At 32.6% G+C, this 18,926-nt stretch overlaps 2 protein-coding genes across 2 annotated transcripts in view; one reads left to right on the top strand and one right to left on the bottom strand.

Moving 5' to 3' along the window:
* LOC131854904 (microtubule-associated protein futsch-like) overlaps window positions 1-3,991 on the top strand; it is a 72,792-nt gene extending 68,801 nt beyond the window's left edge. The window contains exon 10 of the mRNA XM_059206088.1: window positions 79-3,991. Within this exon, the coding sequence (XP_059062071.1) occupies window positions 79-248 (170 nt within the window). The 3' untranslated portion in view covers window positions 249-3,991. The remainder of the gene's footprint in view (window positions 1-78) is intronic.
* A 7,255-nt stretch (window positions 3,992-11,246) lies between these two features.
* Window positions 11,247-18,926, bottom strand: part of LOC131854877 (myogenesis-regulating glycosidase) — a 54,252-nt gene continuing 46,572 nt past the window's right edge. The window contains exons 5-9 of the mRNA XM_059206058.1: window positions 18,295-18,517; window positions 17,231-17,410; window positions 15,154-16,565; window positions 12,848-13,025; window positions 11,247-12,021 (exon numbers count right to left, since the gene is read on the bottom strand). Of these exons, the coding sequence (XP_059062041.1) occupies window positions 11,882-12,021; window positions 12,848-13,025; window positions 15,154-16,565; window positions 17,231-17,410; window positions 18,295-18,517 (2,133 nt within the window). The 3' untranslated portion in view covers window positions 11,247-11,881. The remainder of the gene's footprint in view (window positions 12,022-12,847; window positions 13,026-15,153; window positions 16,566-17,230; window positions 17,411-18,294; window positions 18,518-18,926) is intronic.

Genomic DNA, 18,926 nt, shown 5'->3' with positions numbered 1-18,926 from the left:
ATTCAATAGGGTTTTTTGCAACGTTGACGTTAAAATGGAATAACATGTGGAATTAATACGTTTCATTGTTTTTTTCAGAAGTCACAATAATTCCCACCTACGACACGGACGTTCTCGGCTACTGGGTAACAGAAAATGAAGAGGCCCTTGAAAAATATAAGATAGATCTCTCGCCGTCAGCTTCTCGCTGTACGATCAACTTACAAGACCACGAGACATCATGTGCTGCCTACAGACTCGAATTCTAGGTGTCGGGTCTATTTGTAGCTTTCTCATCGAAGAAGTAAGCCACTCGTTAGCATTAGATGCTTCTGAATAGGGAATGGATGAGTCATTTATTGTTGTAGGAAAAAAAATAGGCTGTGATACAGAAGGAGACTTTCATAAGCATCTGTGTTACATAGTCAGTTGCTGCTACTTCGCATGAGATAGTTTGCAAATAGATACACTTAGCGTCATTGTGATATTTGAATGAAATTAACAGACTGTTGACGAGTTTGATAAAATCGTAGTTTATAATGAATCAAAAGATATACGAAACGAAGAAAGTGCTGGTGTAGTTGCGTCTACACCGTGTGATGGTATAATGTTATGTCCTGCGGCCTATAGCCGATCCCGAACTGACAAAGTCCTTGCCGCATCCAGTTCAGAAGTCAATAACCAAATTCTCGACCTAAGAACAGAAACGTCCATTTTTTTCTAAACATGTTTTCTAAAAGCTTTCATTATAATAGTACATGCCATTTAAAATATATTTCGGATGATATTTTGGTCTTATACAAACAGTAGTGCTTTTATATACGATTTTTAGCGTAACCAGTCCATTTTATTTAGCCAAAACATTGCTATATTCACACATCAAAATTTTTGAAAATTATTTTGCTATCTTATTGTAAAGTTTAGAAATTATTATATAAAACGTTAGCGGACATGACCACAACTTATTTTTAGCGTAGTGATGCTTTGTAAAAGGACGTGATACGATACAATGCGACTTATTTATCAATCAGATGTAGAAATCTGAATAACTTTTTTATGAACAGAATTTGAATAAATAAATTATATTTAACGAGTTGTCTTGAAAAGACGATTTAAAAGATATAGAGTCATTCTATAAAGCTAGTGCCGCTTGCGCTAGTTCTAATAATGTTAAAAGTGACGTAATATGTAACTATTGTTATCTACAACATTCTAGAACGACAAAGATGACTTCTCGTCTCACCCTTGCAGATGAGTGATGCATAAATATATAAATCCATTTAGACGTAAGATTGATAACGGTTCTACGTAAATTATTTTCTAAGACAAGGCTTATTTTCGTGCATTTCAAATGAGGTAGAGAAGTTCCAGTTCAATCGATAGCTGTACCTGGCTGCACTGCGAGAAATAACCGTATAAGTAAGAATTATTTTTAGGTAAGATTTTGGATATTGTCGTAACGCACCCGAAAATAATTAGAAAATCCTGCACTTCTAAATATTTTCGAATGTGTTTCGAATAAGTTCCTGAGATGTGATAGAAGGTTACAGTCCATCGAGGTACAACATTCGATTGTTCTGCAAAAGAACGAAGTGATCTCTGTTCTTCTAGATTAACAGTGAGCCTAAAACGATAGAGAGCTTATCCCATATAAAATAAATGTTTTAGTAAAACTATTATTACAAAATGAACACTATTTACCTTTGTTTAAGTTGAATTCGCTTGTTGCGTAAAGTTAACTATGACATAGTTATATTAAATACACGTTATACATTTTCCTCATTTGAAACGAACTGTGGTGAATCGTAAGTGACTATTGATTCTGATTTGTTTTTGGCATTATTGTATTTTTCCTTTGTTGTAATGTAATATTTTTAAATCTAGTCGAAACGACCCAAAAACGATGACAGTAGTCTTGCAAATATTCGTTCCTATTCGAATTGAGTTACATCTGTAGTATTTATTCAATTGCGTATACTTGAAACCTCATGTAATATAGGTATACATAGTTAAAAAACTCCATTAGATGTTTATTTGTTTTACAATTAATTATTTTCGAATGATATGTGAGAATGTGATAATGAAAAATCATTTTTATTTACCATTTAGAGAGTAAGCTGTTACACTTCCGGCTTTTCTGAACTAACCTTTATTTTACATTTACACGCCAAACTTTCAGAGCAGGATTTTGAGTCAATTAATTTTAAGTCATACCTAGTGTTAAGCCGGTCTAAGGACATTCGTCTTTATATAGCTTACTTTGCCTACATTATATTAAAAATAGTGAAATATTCTTATATCTGATTGCACCTGCACAACATATTAACGAAAATAAATTTAAAAAGTGGTTTAAAATATATACGTCTAATGTAATTAATTCTGTATATTTATTTTTATGCAATAGACACACTATACGAATGAGATTTTGTTTTATAGTTATCATGATTATTATTGATATCGTATATATTTAAATGTTTGTCGTTTGATGTGAGCACAATATGTTTTCTTTGAATTGAATGATGCTTAGGATGTTGTAGATGGGACTAAACAGGGAGTGGATCTTGTAACCTAAAATGGGGTTGAAACCGATATGCTGTTACTACTATTCTCTGCTTTCCATCTCATCTGCAGTTGCATTCAATTTCTACTGATTTTATTGTCCCATATAATTTCAAGTGTTATATAATTTTCTATTTATTATAAATTTTTAATAATTTAAACGTATTATCAGATTCATTATAGTAGACGTGTAACAGTGTGTCGGAGACAACCTGTAGGCGCTTAATCGAGTGTAATGATAATTTTTTAATTAGGCTTTCAATTAATTTAGCCGGCATCCACGATTTAGCTGGTTCGGAAGCCTGGCCCAAAGTTTACTATTGTATTTTATAGCTAGAACTCTAATTGAAGCATATTATTAGGAATATTAAAATGTTATTAAATTAAGAATTGTATCAGCTTAGTGAACATCAATAGCTCTGACAATAGACTATGAAATAAATCATTATGGAAATTATTAAATGTTGTATCGATCCTGCGGGTGTGGTTTCAAACGAACGCGATATTTACGAATCAATGAACATACATGGTATTGATTGAAGCCTTTGTTCGCGACGATCGTTAGATGATGTCCAAGAATGGATAATTAAGATTATATTTTATTAATGAGATTTATTATTTTAAATACGTGTATAATAAAAATAATACACGAGTAACATTTGTTATTTGATTGTTTATAGAAATTATTTGTTCTAATTTTAATTTAATCGCAAATACAGAAATATAATATGAATAATTTCATTTCAATACTGTGAATAAAGAAAGGAGATTACAAATTTCAAATTATTCAATTTATTTACTTCAGAAACGTAACAGATTTTATATTTGTATTGGTTGTTAATTCCCGATTGTATTATGTTGGGAGGGGTTAAGAACTGGAGGGTGACGAATTGATATCTTGAGATAAAGAGGATTTAGATAGGTAATGTAAGCTTTTGTGGTGCTAACAACATGCTAATGAAATTGTTAATGAGAATATGAAATATCTACGAGTGAATCGTGACTTAATTTGTCAATTGATACTATCGATATATCATTAAATGAATTGATGAATTATGTAATGATTAACTTGTGAAAGACACGCGTTATGGTTTGGATAGTGAAATGGCTTTTGATGGAAAATTTATAATCAATGATGTTTAAGTGGAAATGTTTAATTTTTTTGCTTTGATGTACGGGTACACGTGTTTGCGGCAAATAACTTTCGGCTTAACGACTTAATGATACATTTAAATTGGTGAAAATCTACAAACGTGCCGTGAAAACTGTATCCAAGCAAATCTATGTGAGAATATTTAATAATTTAAATAATGATTGATCCTTCAATGGATGTTAGGTATTTATAATTATTATAGTATTATGTAAATTAAAACGTAAAAAAAAATATCCATTTAATGTATTTGGTCACGTCGCTATTCTCCATTCAGCGTGTTTGATGGAAGTGTATGGGTCATTAAAGTAATAAAAAAATAAAATGTTATGGTATTTTTATTTTAAATACTAGTATTAGATAACCCATGTTAATTTACACAGCGCCATCTAGTCGCGATCTAAGCAGATCTTATTATGAGCACTAGGCTATCGATAGATCACCGCCAAAGGAGTCGTTTTGTATTGCCATTCCAACACGCGGCTCCGGTACATGGCGCTGCATGAGGGACATTTTGGAGTTTTTAGTGAGTAGGAGTCTCACAGTACCCGCTTGCCTCCCCCGGGGTGGGAGGGAGACGATGATGATGAACTCGATGACGGAGTTTCTCCAATAAAAAAAGCAATAGATAGATATACTTAAATATATTTTTTTGTAAATAGAAGTATAGACAGTATAGAATGTCAAAAAATACAAAACAATATAGTAATTTTTTAACAAAAAAATTGACAAATAGTAAATTTTTTTAACAGTACTAAAGTAAGAAAACTACCTCTTGTAGACTATGTTACGACAATGACTCTCGCTCGGTAGCTAGTCATTAATACATACATTTTAATATAAGCTTTATTCCATCTACTTAGAAAACATTCTACAATTATCTTATGTTTAATACAATAAATACATACATAATATACATAGAAAAGACAGACTCGTCTTTCGAATTAATATTTTGAAATCCGTGTTCACCGGAGAGTCAATCAAAAAATTTTTTTTTTATATTAAAATTTGAGTGCGTTTGATTGCAATCTCTCCTGATGTTAAGTGATGATGTAGTCTAAGCTGTTACACGCAAGCTCAAATAATGCCTATTCACTCTTGACTTGAAAGACCCAATGTTGTAAGAGGCAGGAAAAATAGACGCTGGTAGATAGTATAAATATCACACAGTATGTGTCGGTCTGATTTGAACTCAGGACCTCTTGGGTATAAATCAAGATAGTCAACCACTAGATCACGACGCTCTCTGTCATCCATATTAAATAAAAACTGACGTACATGAGTTCGTCTACGATATCTTGTTCCAGATCGCTATAAGTGATATATTGTAGCAATATTAACTTGAATAATTATGAATTCTCCATACGAACTTTCATCTCATATTTTAACTACGCACAACCACATTGTGGAATCACCTTCTAGCATGTATTTCGGAACCGATACGATATTGAAACCTTTAGGAAAATATCTTATACCAAATTTGACAGGTTTATGTGAAATAGAAATAGAAATAGAAATAATCTTTATTCAAATAAACTCATTACAAGCACTTTTGAATAGTCATATTTTGATTCTACCACTCATTCGGAATGCAGATTCATCACAAGAAGAATGAGCAAGAAACTTGTACGTTGCTCTTTTCAATAGATGTTTTTTTTTATATAAATAATTACAGTGTAACAAGTAAGAGGCATACGACAATCAACATAGAAATCGCTACGCACTCATTATTAGTGTAATCAGATAATATTGTCAGTGCCATGTATTTAAAATTTTTTCTACAAAAACATTATTATCGTTAACGAATTCTTCGATTTTATAGTAAGCTTTTTTGCAAAGGAAGTGTTTTATTTGACATTTAAATCTTTTTTCTGGCAGATTTATAACAGACTCTGGTATTTTATTGTAAAACCTTACGCAATTGCCATAAAACGAATTACTAACTTTAGCCAAACGACATTTAGGTAAAATCAGTTTGTTATTATTACGTAAGCTTTTATTAGTGCAATCACTAAGTCTTTTGAAACTGTCTATATTCTTCCTGGCATACATGATATTTTCATAAATATATTGAGAAGCAACGGTGAAATTTGATTCCTTAAAGCACTCTCGCAAAGACTCCCTTGCTATAAATGGAGCGAAAGAGTTTTTGAGTTTGAGAGGGGGTCAAAACTGGGTCCAAATGGTTCGTGTAACTACACACGGTGCTGCTCGCCAGTTCTCTTACTTGAACTTGGGTTTGACACGCTTCCGCGTGTCTAGATTCCTTCTTAAAAGGCGGTAACGCATTCCCATGGTTTTACGGGTGCTTATGGGTGGCTTTAGTCACTTGCCATTAGGTGAGTCGCAAGCTCGTTTGTCCCATATCCTAAAAAATCCTTCCTAATTTAACTTTTGCTACATATAATAGCCGATTTACTATGCAAATGTCCAATCTGTTTTAAACCAAAAGACATCAAAATTGGTTGTGGTTTAGGCGTGAAAAGGTTACATATACACAGACAACTATTATTGCATTTATAAGATTATATTAGTGAAACTATAAGAACTAATAAATAATAATTATATCTAATTATCTAAGGTTCATTTGAGGGCAAACGTTCTAGGGGTTGATCACCAACTCGATGCACTGACTTTACCAAAATGGTTACAAAGCAGTCCATTGTTCTCGTACAGCCAAAAATTGTACCAGATGGAGACAAATTCCGAGGAGCTCTATCACCAGGGACGACAACCAAGATTTTCAATGATACCATCATGAAAACCATGACCATTTTGTATAGAGTATAGGAATGTGCTTAAGGTTTCTACGGTAGGTTTAGGTACGGTTACCGTTTACCATCAGATGGACCTTATGCTTGTTTGCCACCATCGTAGTATAAAAAAAAAACGTAATGACCGTCCATTCATGTTCTTAATAGGCAACGGTTACCATTTACCATCAGGTGGGTGTTCACTTATTTGCCATTCAAACTATATATAAAAAAAAACAATACAAATAAATTATGTATTTTATTTTTTTAATCATTATTTATTGTGGTCCCAATATTAATTAATTAATGTCAAATAGCAAATATAGCGTACATATGTACTTATTAATGTATAACAGTGTTTCCCAACCTTTTAGTACCGTGCGCCACCTTAGTCTTTCTAAAATTCTTATACCTTTTATATACACATACACATATAACTTATGTACATATTTTATAACATATAAAAAAATTAATCTTCCAAACCTTGTCTAAAGGGACTCCTTTTAATAAAATATTTTAGTTATTATATTATATTTGTAAGGCTTTTGGTTGTAGATTCATTGTCCTAGTATACAATATTGGACATCAAATATACTTTTTTTAAAAAAAAAAATGTATTTCTAATTGTTTGTCAGATACTTGGTTTCGTGTGTAATGTTTTTTTTTAACAAATGTTATATATTTTTATGCATAGTTAATTATTACTTACTTAAACTTAAATAATAGATTTTAGGAACAAAGCACTAGGAAATTGTTAATGCAACAGTAAGTAAATTTTCAAAACATATAATGAAACAATGAAATTCACATTTCATATAATTTTAATAGAGTCCATTTTCGAACTGTCCCTGTTAACAATCAAATTGCCCACCTGTGGGACGTGGTACCTACGTTGGGAAACACTGATGTAATGAGTAACTTCCATCCATCCATCCATCCATCCATACAAACGTGTTCATAATATTAATAAAATAATGATCTACTTATAAATATATAATTACAAACTAACTTTGGAATGACTGCAGCATTTGTTATATAAACACATTACAAATTACTTTACGCTAACTTAATTTGATATTTATACATTTTTAATCAATACTTGATAAAATAATATAAATTCTTTAAACTATTCATAACATAGTTTCTAATTTATAAATAACATACACACAAAGCAAATGCCGATTTAAAGATTATTAGAAGAAAGATGTCAGGTTACCTCCACTGTTGACAATTTTTTTATGTTAGCAATCTTATCCTCCACTAAACGTCAGGCAGGCGGGTGTTAATTTTTTTTTTACAATTTATCAGTATATACAATAAAAACGTAAAATAATATATACCTATATATATAACTCAAAGGTGACTGACATAGTGATCTATCAACGGACATCCCAAACCACTGGACGGATCGGGCTGTAATTTGACATGCAAGTAGATGTTATGACGTAGGCATCCGCTAAGGAAGGATTTGATTAATTCTACCCCCAAAGGGATAAAATAGAAAATAAAACTTTGTCAATTTTAAACCGATCGGGCTGAGACTTTGCATGCATAAAGCTACTATAACGTAGGCATCCCCTAAAGGAGGATTTTAATAAATTCAACCCCTAAGGGTATATATTAACGCGAGCGAAGCCGCGGGCAAAAGCTAGTATTATATAAAAGTAAAGTAAAGGTGAAAATTTAAAAAATCATAAAATATTTATTAGGTACTATAAAGAGAAAGGAATTTTTCTTTATGATGAATAAAATAAAAAAAAATTAATAATTTAAAAAAAATCTTTCATTTACAGAAGCTACATTATTACTATGCTACATATTATATGTTGATCATATTTAATTCATTCATAATTTAAGTCACGTTTGTCTAACATTTTCATGCCTTTAACTGTTGATACTATTTTCTTTAATTTGCTTGATTATTCAATATTTTTATTTACCTTTTTTCTTTCATCCTATGCAATACTTCTTCATTTCTTATTTATTTTTTGGTTCTTACTTTCAATAACATACCTATTTTCTGAAAATTTCATTCTAAATGCTCCAGTAATTTTTACGTGATAGCTAACAATTGAAATAAACAGTTATCATTTCATCACGATTTTATTTTTATAAAGCTAATACATATGTACATAAAAATTATAATATTTTCGATTATCTATACCTAAAAGTTATATAAATACATACATATTTTTTATTCATAAAAATATTATCACAAATTTTTCTAAACTCTACAATTACAATAAATATAACTATGTCATCCAATTTTCAAAAATTTTAACACCACATAATAAATAGAATGTATGTCTTTGACTTAGAATCTTATGTTAAATTAAATATATAAACTAAATTATGAGAAACTATTTTTTGGATTACACAATTTAATTTTAAATTAACTTGTATCGGTACATCCCTACTTAAACTCATTATTAACTTATACAAAAAGGTCTTCACTCCATCTGGATTGAAGTCGAACTTTCTTTTTTATTACATATGTCATTACGGTTCAATATTAAATAATCTAATATATTTATTTATGTCACTGAATTTCACGTAACTATTACTAAAATATGTTAGCGCTATATAATACTGGCAATGCGAAATTTTTTACTATACAAAAATATACCTAATTTACAACTAGTTAAAGATTATTTTTAGGGTATTATCTAGTAATTGGTATGAATATGTTACCTACATTATCGATATGTCATAGTCAAATGAAATCAAATCAAAAATCATGTAGGACATTTAACTAACTCTAACTTAGTTTAGTTTTTTTGTATTATACTTTTCCACAGGATTCCCTAGTTAAATCATAGAATAAATTTATAAAATATCTATATAATTTATATTTATTTCAAGAAAAAATAGATAAATAAATAGATATTAAATATTATTTATATGCCTTAAGATGACTGATTCTCTAGTGAGGCGAAAAAGAGAAACAAACTCAATATTCCATTATTTTTTATACATTAATTGGGAATGAGTCTTGGGATTAGTATTTTGTTACTATGAAATTTATTGTTACATATAATTTACAAACGTTACATCTAGCTATTAAACATTTTATTCCTTCTTTTTCATTACCTGATAATAAGAATGACATTAAGTTATATTGTCATGTTTAATTTGAAAATATTTTAAAAACGTAAAATATTTCATTTTTATTTTTTTACATTTTTAAACTTATTTGAAATTAAAAATGATAATTTAAATTAATGCAATTGTGGTTTCTATTTAAGAATAATGTAAAAATATCATACATGGTAATTTTTATTACTATTTAAAAAATGACAATTCGTTAAGCTATTACGCATATTATATATATAATTTAATTTAATTCCATTATTGTTTCTGATTCGTTAAGCTATTACGTATATCATATTTAATTTAATTTAATTCCATTACTGTTTCTGATATATATTTTTTTTTTTTTAAGAATTACCAATATAAGATGCAGCCATAAAAATCTGTCGTGATTCTATACAATTCTAATGGTCTTAAACTAACTGTACTCATAATTATAGGTAACCACAGCATTGAGTTACAAGATTATATCGCTACTATTATTTTTACTATTACACATGTCAATAATATTAATTAAAGTTGAATGATACTAATAATAATACAATAAAACATACATATAACAACGATATGATGTGACAAGGAACGTCAAATTTGGTGCTTAGTTATGAACTCGGAGTGATTTTCAATGAGAATATGTATATCTAATTATTATAATTTACAATTTGAATTGCGACTAATGGTATTTCTAATAAGAAATTTTGTCTGTGGTCCATTACAAAGGGTGTAGGGAACCACAGACAATTTATCTATTAACATTTTCTTACGTCTAATCCGTACTAATGCTAACAACGGCACGAAGTAAAGTGTCTTCAAAATTGATAAAAACAATACAGAGATCTAAATTAAGATTATATTGTTAAAAAATGCAGTATATTTACAAAACATTGCAATGGACTAACATGGGCTGTAAGTTATTTAATTAAATGAGATCTCTATGATAATTGCAATAGTGTTGAAATTTGTAATTTGCAAAAAGCCTCATTTCTGTTTCTACCTTTCTACCCGTGTGAAGGCTCCTAGAAAACATACTGTTGTCTCTCAGTATTCATTCTATTTATGGTCAAGATTAATCTCAAGATTCTAGTATTAAATCAGTTGGAGATATTACACACTTACACAGTCCACTATTTTACTCCCTGACACCAACAATCTCTCTTTAGAGATATTGCATCTCTCCTCACTCCAGCGCGATAGCAATACTTTCAATTATGTAATATTATATTATCTGTGCTTTCAATCGAAAGTTTACGTTACGCTCTACTCGACTTACTATATTATTACAATATATATTTATATATATATTTCAAAGTATTTTTTTCGTTATTCGGAAAATTTGTTATATTTACAATGCCTTGCAGATTTTTTCAAATTTATATACTACTAGCTGTGACCGCGACTTCGTCCGCGTGTTCTAGTGATTTTCTATATAAACTTCAATCCCCTTTAGGTTCAATTTTTTACCCCTTAAGGGTAACATTTTCACAAACTTTGAATGTCATATTTATTACTATTTAATCAACAGCCTCAAAAATAAGATACAATCTTCTAGCTTCAAAATGACTATTCTTCCATACAATCTGTCATCCCCTCTTTTAACCCCTTGCAACCCTTTTTTCGCATTAAAAAGTAGCCTATATCCTTTCTCAGGGTCTAGACTATCTGTGTACCCAATTTCATTTAAATCGGTTCGGTAGTTTTGATGTGAAAACGAGACAGACAGACAGAGTTACTTTCGCATTATTTTATAATATTAGTAAGGAAGTAACGATTATCGATTGTTCATATGAATGAGCTAAATATAGGTACTTCTGTTGTTCTGAAATTCATTATTTTTACAATTTCTGTCAGAAGTTTTCATTTTATACTGTCTTAGATTCATGAATCTTTGTTGATGATTCTTAGTTCATGTGAATGAACTAATGATTTTTTTTTTGGTGACAATTGAGATTTTCTGTTACGTGTAATTATTAAACAAACTTGTTTAAAGTAAATCTTATTAGTGCGGAACGTTGATATCAATTGCCTAATGCTATCGACAATATTTTATCGAGAATACTTCTTTTTTGGCAATCTTTTTATTTTTTTAGACAATAGTCCAATCAGTTGGTTCTATTTTTATTCAATGGTTGTATGCCTAAGTGATGAATCAGCTCTCAGACGCAGTCTGCGAATCTTTCCAGTAGTCCCTGGATATCATATCTTTTAAGTCGAGAGAATCTTAGACTTCCCAATACCGGCAGTAATACGGGTAGTTCATTTCTGTCCCCATTCTGAGCCTAATTAGTTATTGTAGAAAATTTTCATTACAGCACATTTTTTTATGGGTTGAGTATATGGATTATTAATAATGTCACTTAAACCTCATATCGTCCGGTTTCCTTATGAAGTACGCGACCCGTTCTAGGGGAACTTTGTACTCGTGCATCCATCGGTTGCCTTTCCGCAGGGATCCGTCGATACCGTCCTGCCACAGCCCGGCCGGGAGATATACTGCACATTAAAATATTCAAGAAAATATATTAAAAACATACGTTAATACTAACGGGCGTGCAATGCGTAGGAATGAAGATCATACCATAAGGAAGGTGTTACATATGTATGTGGATGGTTATAAGGGCAGAGGAAGACCGAAAAAGAGATGGATGGACTGTGTGAAAGATGATATGGTGAGAAAGGGAGTAAATAACGGGATGACTACGAACAGGGATGAATGGAAGAGAAAACATATTACGACGACCACAAATAAATGGGATAAGGAAGAAACAGATGTTGATTAATAACATAAGTTGATAATATATAATAATAATAATAATGACAATTCACCATCGCCATCTTGTCCTAAGCTGTGTTATGGATACTAAACAACTGATATACTTGAATACATATTTTTTTATAAATACATATATAATGTAGTTTTCTAATCTATATTATATATGTATTTATAAAAAATACTAGTATCCATAACAGAAGCTCTATTTAGCTTGGGACTAGATGACACTGTGTGAATTGTTCAGGAATATTTACATTTATCAATAGTTCAAAATGAAAGCATTTTGCCTTCTCTGGTAGTCTCTCCTGGATTAATAATGGGTATATTTTATTATTATTACATTTATTAAAGGTTCAAAATGTCTCTCCTGATGTCTTCCAGATTAATAAAGAAACTGGATTAATAAAGTATATTTTATTATGATTACATTTATTAAAGATTTAAAATGAAAGCAACTTGCCCACTCTAGTAGTCTCTCCTGGATTAATAATGGGTATATTTTATTACTATTACACTTATTAAAGATTTAAAATGAAAGCGACTTGCCTTCTCTGGTGGTCTCCCCTGGATTGAGTACGGGCGCGACGACGATCTCGTCCCCGATGGCGAACTCGTCGCGCACCAGCAGCGCGGCGTCCCCGCCCGCCACCAGCCACAGCGGGCGGATCAGCGGCAGGCCCTCCTCCAGGGCCTCGCGCTTGTACTTCAGCAGCAGTGGCGTGATCTGCACGTTTTTTCATACTACGTTATTGACAAACGCGTATACGGGCCCATCTGATGGTAAACGGTTATCGTATCGACTCCAAAGCGATCTAAAGTGTAACGCTGTGTATAGATCATCGAGGAAAACCATGCGCGTTGCTGACCCTAAAGGTATTTAACTATATGACTTTGTGGCCTGATCGGCAGCAACCCACGCTCTAAAGACTCCAGCTTATATTTCAACAAGAAGGGCGTGATGAAGTTATACTGTCACTAATATATAACTAACTATATCCCGCGATTTACTACTCATTGCAGTTATTTTTTTATACTACGATAGTAGTAAACTCCCATATGACTTTCTGATGGTAAATGGTTACAGTAGCCTATAGGATACATGAAACATCAGGGGTGGCATGTCCGCGTAGCCGACTCTAAAGCGATCTAAGTATATATAACACTGCCAGCCGACTTGTAGGGCCTCCCGCTTGTATTTCAGCAGGGAGGACGTGATCTGAGGTTATACCACCACATACCTAACTGACTACATCCCGCGATTTAATACTCATTGCTCTCCTCCAGGGCCTCGCGCTTGTACTTCAGCAGCAGGGGCGTGATCTGCACGTTTTTTTATACTACGTTATTGAGAAACGCACATACAGCCTTTCTGAGGGTAAATGGTTACCCTATAGATGCCTGAAATCTAACTATAATCCAACTATATTCCGCAGTATACACTTTGCGGTCTGATCAGCGGCAGGCCCATTCTAGAGCCTCTTCCTTGTATTTCAATAAGAGGGGCGAGATCTGCAATTATTTTTATACTACGATGGTGGTTGTTGCGGGTTAATGATATGATTTTATCCTGTCCTGTGTTCCATAGTAGTATCAGAAGACTGTATGTCTTTTGATAAACGATTACCGTAGGCTATGGACGTATGAAACACTAGGGGTGTCACGTGCGCGTTACTGACTCTTGCAGTAGAGGCGTTATCTGAAGTTATATTTATATTGTGTATTCATTCATTCATACTAACTCACGAATATATGCACAGAAATGCACACACATACACACATCACGTGATAACCATGACCATCGGAAGTAAAAGTGCTAAACCGCTAAACCGTCACATATACACAAAATGCACTAAAATAATTAAGTACATAATGTAGGTCAGTATCACACAGTGTTATGAAATATTATACTTATCTATATTAGAGTTTTAATTAGTGCTAATGACATAAGATAATTTATGTAACAAAAGACTGCATTCAAACTAACCGAACAATATATAATACTGTATATGAGTATAAAGGAATGTTACGTATAATATTGTAATATTGAAACATTTGTTAGTATTTTATTTACATAATTTTACGGTAGGTAAAAAATATTAATACTTGAAACTTGATTTAATAAGAGGCTAAAATGTCCTACATGAATAATGATTTCTGATTTGATTTGATTTACACCACTCAATTAATTACTACTTTTAATATAACTACTCAATTTGGCTTCAAAAGTATCTGTAAGATATTTATAATATTTCAGGACAATTCAAACAGAATAGGACTCGTGACAAGATATGCAAAGCTTGTGTTGTAGGTACTAGACAACTGATATAAATACAAATACAGTTTTTTAAAAAACATACAAAATATACTTAGAAAACAACAAAACCGATATAAAGAATGAATTTCATGTATACAAATATTTGTACAGTGCTAGAAATCGAACTAAGGACGAAGAGAATCGATCATTAGGAAATAAGGCTATGTGTTAAACCGCTGGACCACCGAAGCCATCATATGCCATACAATGAATTACTTGTAATATAACTACTTGATTTTACTTCATAAGACTTTTATAGAATGGCAAACAGGCCAATGGTGGTAAGTGGTAACAATCACCAATCAATCATTGCCATTCAGGAAGACTAAGATGTCATGGCTCAAATTCTATAATTTTACTGCCTAATCTACATCTAATAACCGAAAAACATCTGCTTGACACCAAGGTTGAATTCTGTAAGACAGTAGTACCTACGCAGATAATTTCGTATAAAGTATAATGGTAAATTATTCTGGACTTGATGAGCTAAAACTGTTCTGTTAAAATATGCCTTCAATAAAATTACAAAGTTACTTACCAGTTTTTGCCTCAAAGACGTCAAATTCTTCGCCATCTCTAACACTTTCTCGTCGTTGTATTTACTTGGTAGATGCGTGAATTTCATCACTGGCAAGAATGTGGCCATCTGCAGCCATCTTATATACAACTCCCGTTCTGGCAACTCTATTCCATTCTCTTGAGTTGTATTTGTTGCATTTACCTCCATAAATCCTTTGGATGATGGCAAGAACTGCTCGCTGCCTGGCCAGTATATATCTCCTCCAACTGCACCGGGCATTACAAATGGATACCCATCTACTCCATATGTCAACATCGCTGGTATAACCATTGCCAAAGCTTCCCAAGACGACTCAAATGGAGGCAATGATACAAAAATCGGCGGTCGCGGTAAAGAAATTGCTGACGAAACACCAATAATGTTTAGGGTTTTCTCAAAAGTCTTCGTAAATAACGTTTTGTATTGGTCCGGATTGATCAATCTCTTCTCACATTGGTAGTAGTGAGGCATATCGTAAGCGACACCTAGATCAAAATAAAAAGAGTCTATGTGATATTCTTCAATAACAGCTTCTAATTTTTCTAATATCCACGGCACTGATCTATTATTAGTTATGTCTAATACTCCAGCGCTAGCTAAAGATTTAAATCTCGTCAATGCTGGTATTCTTCTATCGCTATTCCTCTCACTAACAAGCAGTCTCCTCTGTACACATTCAGCGAAATTTGTACTTTCTGTACTTATAAAGGGTTGAATCGTAAACGCTACTTTAAAACCTCTTCTATGCAGTTTATCAATAGTTACATTTAATGTTTCAAATCTATTTGCATCCACTGACAGATCACCAATTTCGTTCTGCCAAAATTCATTAATGAGAACATGGCCCTGTTTTAAAAAGCCTAAATTTATAACGTCTTCCGTATACTGCGATATTGTCTCAGTTTGTAGTTCATGCTTGAAACGTGGGGCAATTTGCCACACAGGTTCTGATATTAGAGATTCTAGGGTCTGCATGTCAGCTGGTTTCAAACCGTCCCATAATGGAGCTCTACTATGACTATGGATGGATGAATGGAGAGATTTCATATCGTGTGACGTACATATATTGTACTTCATCTCAGGAAATTCTGTGAGCTGATTAACGTAAGCGAAATCGTCATACCTAGCTTTAAGACAGATTTCGTTCCTTTCTTTGTTAATAGCTATTTGAAGAGGAGTTTCTTCATCGATAATGATAGCAGCTCCTTTGGAGTTGATTAGGTATCTGGATAAGACATTGCCCCATTGTGACTTTTGTATGTCGCCAGTAATGAACGGTGTGTAATCAATAGATCCTGTGTTTAATGGCCAAGTTATGTTAAGTGATTGCCCTGCACCGTACCAATGTACTTTTGTATCGGACCAGTCGAAACAATCATTAGGATATACATCTGAAAAATATTTTATAATATTAAATGAAGCTTATACATATATCAATGCTATTTAATAATAAATATAATATTATTTATTAACTTATAACATTAACTTATGTTATAAATGCGAAAGTGTGTCTGATTATTTGACCGTTTATGACGTTTACAGGTCTAAATAGGTAAAGGTGTTAATAAAATTTGATGAGATGATAAAAGAAGAAGTTACAGCTTATTATTAACTCTCCAACATTATAAATAATATATAATGTTTAGCTAAACTTTGGTATTATCACCTAAATTTGAAAAATGATTTTAATAGCCTAATCCTTCAGACAATTAAACATATCGATATTACTCTTAGGTCAAAAGCAAAAAGAAAAAGTAACATTGAACTACGCAAAATCAGCAGGAGCGGATGATGCAATATGAAAAATAGTTCCTGAACACCCAAATACCTTAAAAAAGGTAAAATTAAACTAATTCGAACAGACGGTATATTTGCCATTTCATAAAAAACTATAATAGACCTACCTGAATAAAGATTCTTTCATTTGATTTGATAGATACATGTTTTAGTAAATACATACATAATCAACATTGAAAACACCCAGACCGACATAAACGATCATACTTATGAATACAAATGATAGTACTATTCGAGAAATCAAAATGGTGGTAGTTACCGTTTCTCAGTGCTTTCCAATGGACAGAATAGCAGGTGGTGTTGTCGAGGCCGGGGTCGTGCGGCAGACACTTGAGGTAGAACCGCAGCGTGTGCACCCACTCCAAACACTTGGAGCCATCGTCGAGTCGATCTTCAGCCAAACATGGGTACGATTTCACTTTACCTTCTATACCCACAGCTGCAAATATAATCAACTATATACATATTAAAATTGGAATGTATACATGCAATATAATAACTGTTCTTAACTTGAATTCATACAGCGGTATCTAGTTCCAAGATAAGCAGATCTTGTGCTATGGGTACTAGACGACTAGTTGTGCTAATGCTACCGCGACACCGGCAATGATGCTCGTAGTTACACCGTGTGATTTTTTAATGGGTCCTACATGGTTTAATCTCACACTCCCTTTCGTCACCCCTCCAACGAGGGGACGAAAGGGGGATTTTTTCACACGATAAAACGAAATGTTTTAGACTACTGACACCAATATCTTTGCATTCCATAAATTCGCCGCTTGGGTGTCGGGTAAATCGTGAGGCAGAGAGAGAAATTCCGAGCTTCTTCCGGGACTTGTGACCTTGACTAATAAAGTGGTAAGAGTCCCCTTTGCCGACATACGTTAACAGTCAGCTCTATACTGCTCGTGTTTCTTTCCCTGCCCAAACAAACCTGGTCTGCTAATGCAGCTTTAGATAAACTTTCTAGTATAGAACTTACTGCAGTTCTAGACAGACCGACATCTTTTAAGATCTTAGAAAATTGGTTAATTAATAGACGAGAACTTCTAGGACATCTTGAACTCACAACATAAATATGGCTCATGATGTCGCCTATATAAATGAACAGCATCACGGAGGTTCTGTTCATTTATATAGACGATGGTTCCCTCTCACCATCAAAAGTACCACCAGTTTGTTTGGCATACCAGATGTTGCTGGCAACTAGCCCAACTATATTTTTTTTTATTATTTTGATATAGATGTGATGTAAATCAAAAACGATTTTTAGTGGAACTGTGAAATCTTTTGACGGATTGATTCAAAATTTTAGCAAATTACCCAAAGTTGCCTTCAATATTTCGTTGTCCTCTCTGTTGAAGATTCTGATGATCCTTTTAGGTTCGTTGAACTGTACGTTGTCGTAGTAAGCCTTCGTTAATGCCTGCCGGTGATATAAGACGTAAGCGAAGCCAACGAAGAAAGCCACTGCGAGGAACATGAGGGCTACAAATGCCCGCAGTTTGTAGTCTGTCGGCTTTTTGCGGATTTTCTGCGGTATGCTCTGAAATGGGAACGAAATTTGAATAATTCATCATCATCATCATCATCGCAGCCCGGAAGACGTCCACTGCTGGACATATGTCCACGACGAACGATCCAATTTCCAATTTGAATAATTACCATATCAATAACTAAAATTCATACATCGTATATCGTCACGCCTATTTCCTATTGCCGTAAGTAGAGACTAAGGAATTCTAAATGCTTCGAATACTTTTTATTTGGTCCATTTGCCCTTTTTTGGCGATGTACGTCTGGGATGTCACCTACCAGCATATTGCTCTATATAGGATATTTCTTCGCTGATCCTCTATATATAGGAATATACCCATATCATGTATATCCGTATATAGATATATATATATATATATATATATAATATAAATGTGTCTATCAATGGGTATTATATA

This window comes from Achroia grisella, unplaced genomic scaffold (assembly GCF_030625045.1).
Source record: "Achroia grisella isolate CSIRO2021 unplaced genomic scaffold, CSIRO_AGI_Agris_v1 utg1248, whole genome shotgun sequence".
In the NCBI taxonomy this organism is placed as follows: domain Eukaryota; kingdom Metazoa; phylum Arthropoda; class Insecta; order Lepidoptera; family Pyralidae; genus Achroia; species Achroia grisella.
The sequence above is the reverse complement of the archived record's forward strand: the minus strand, read 5'-3'. Positions and strand labels throughout refer to the sequence as shown.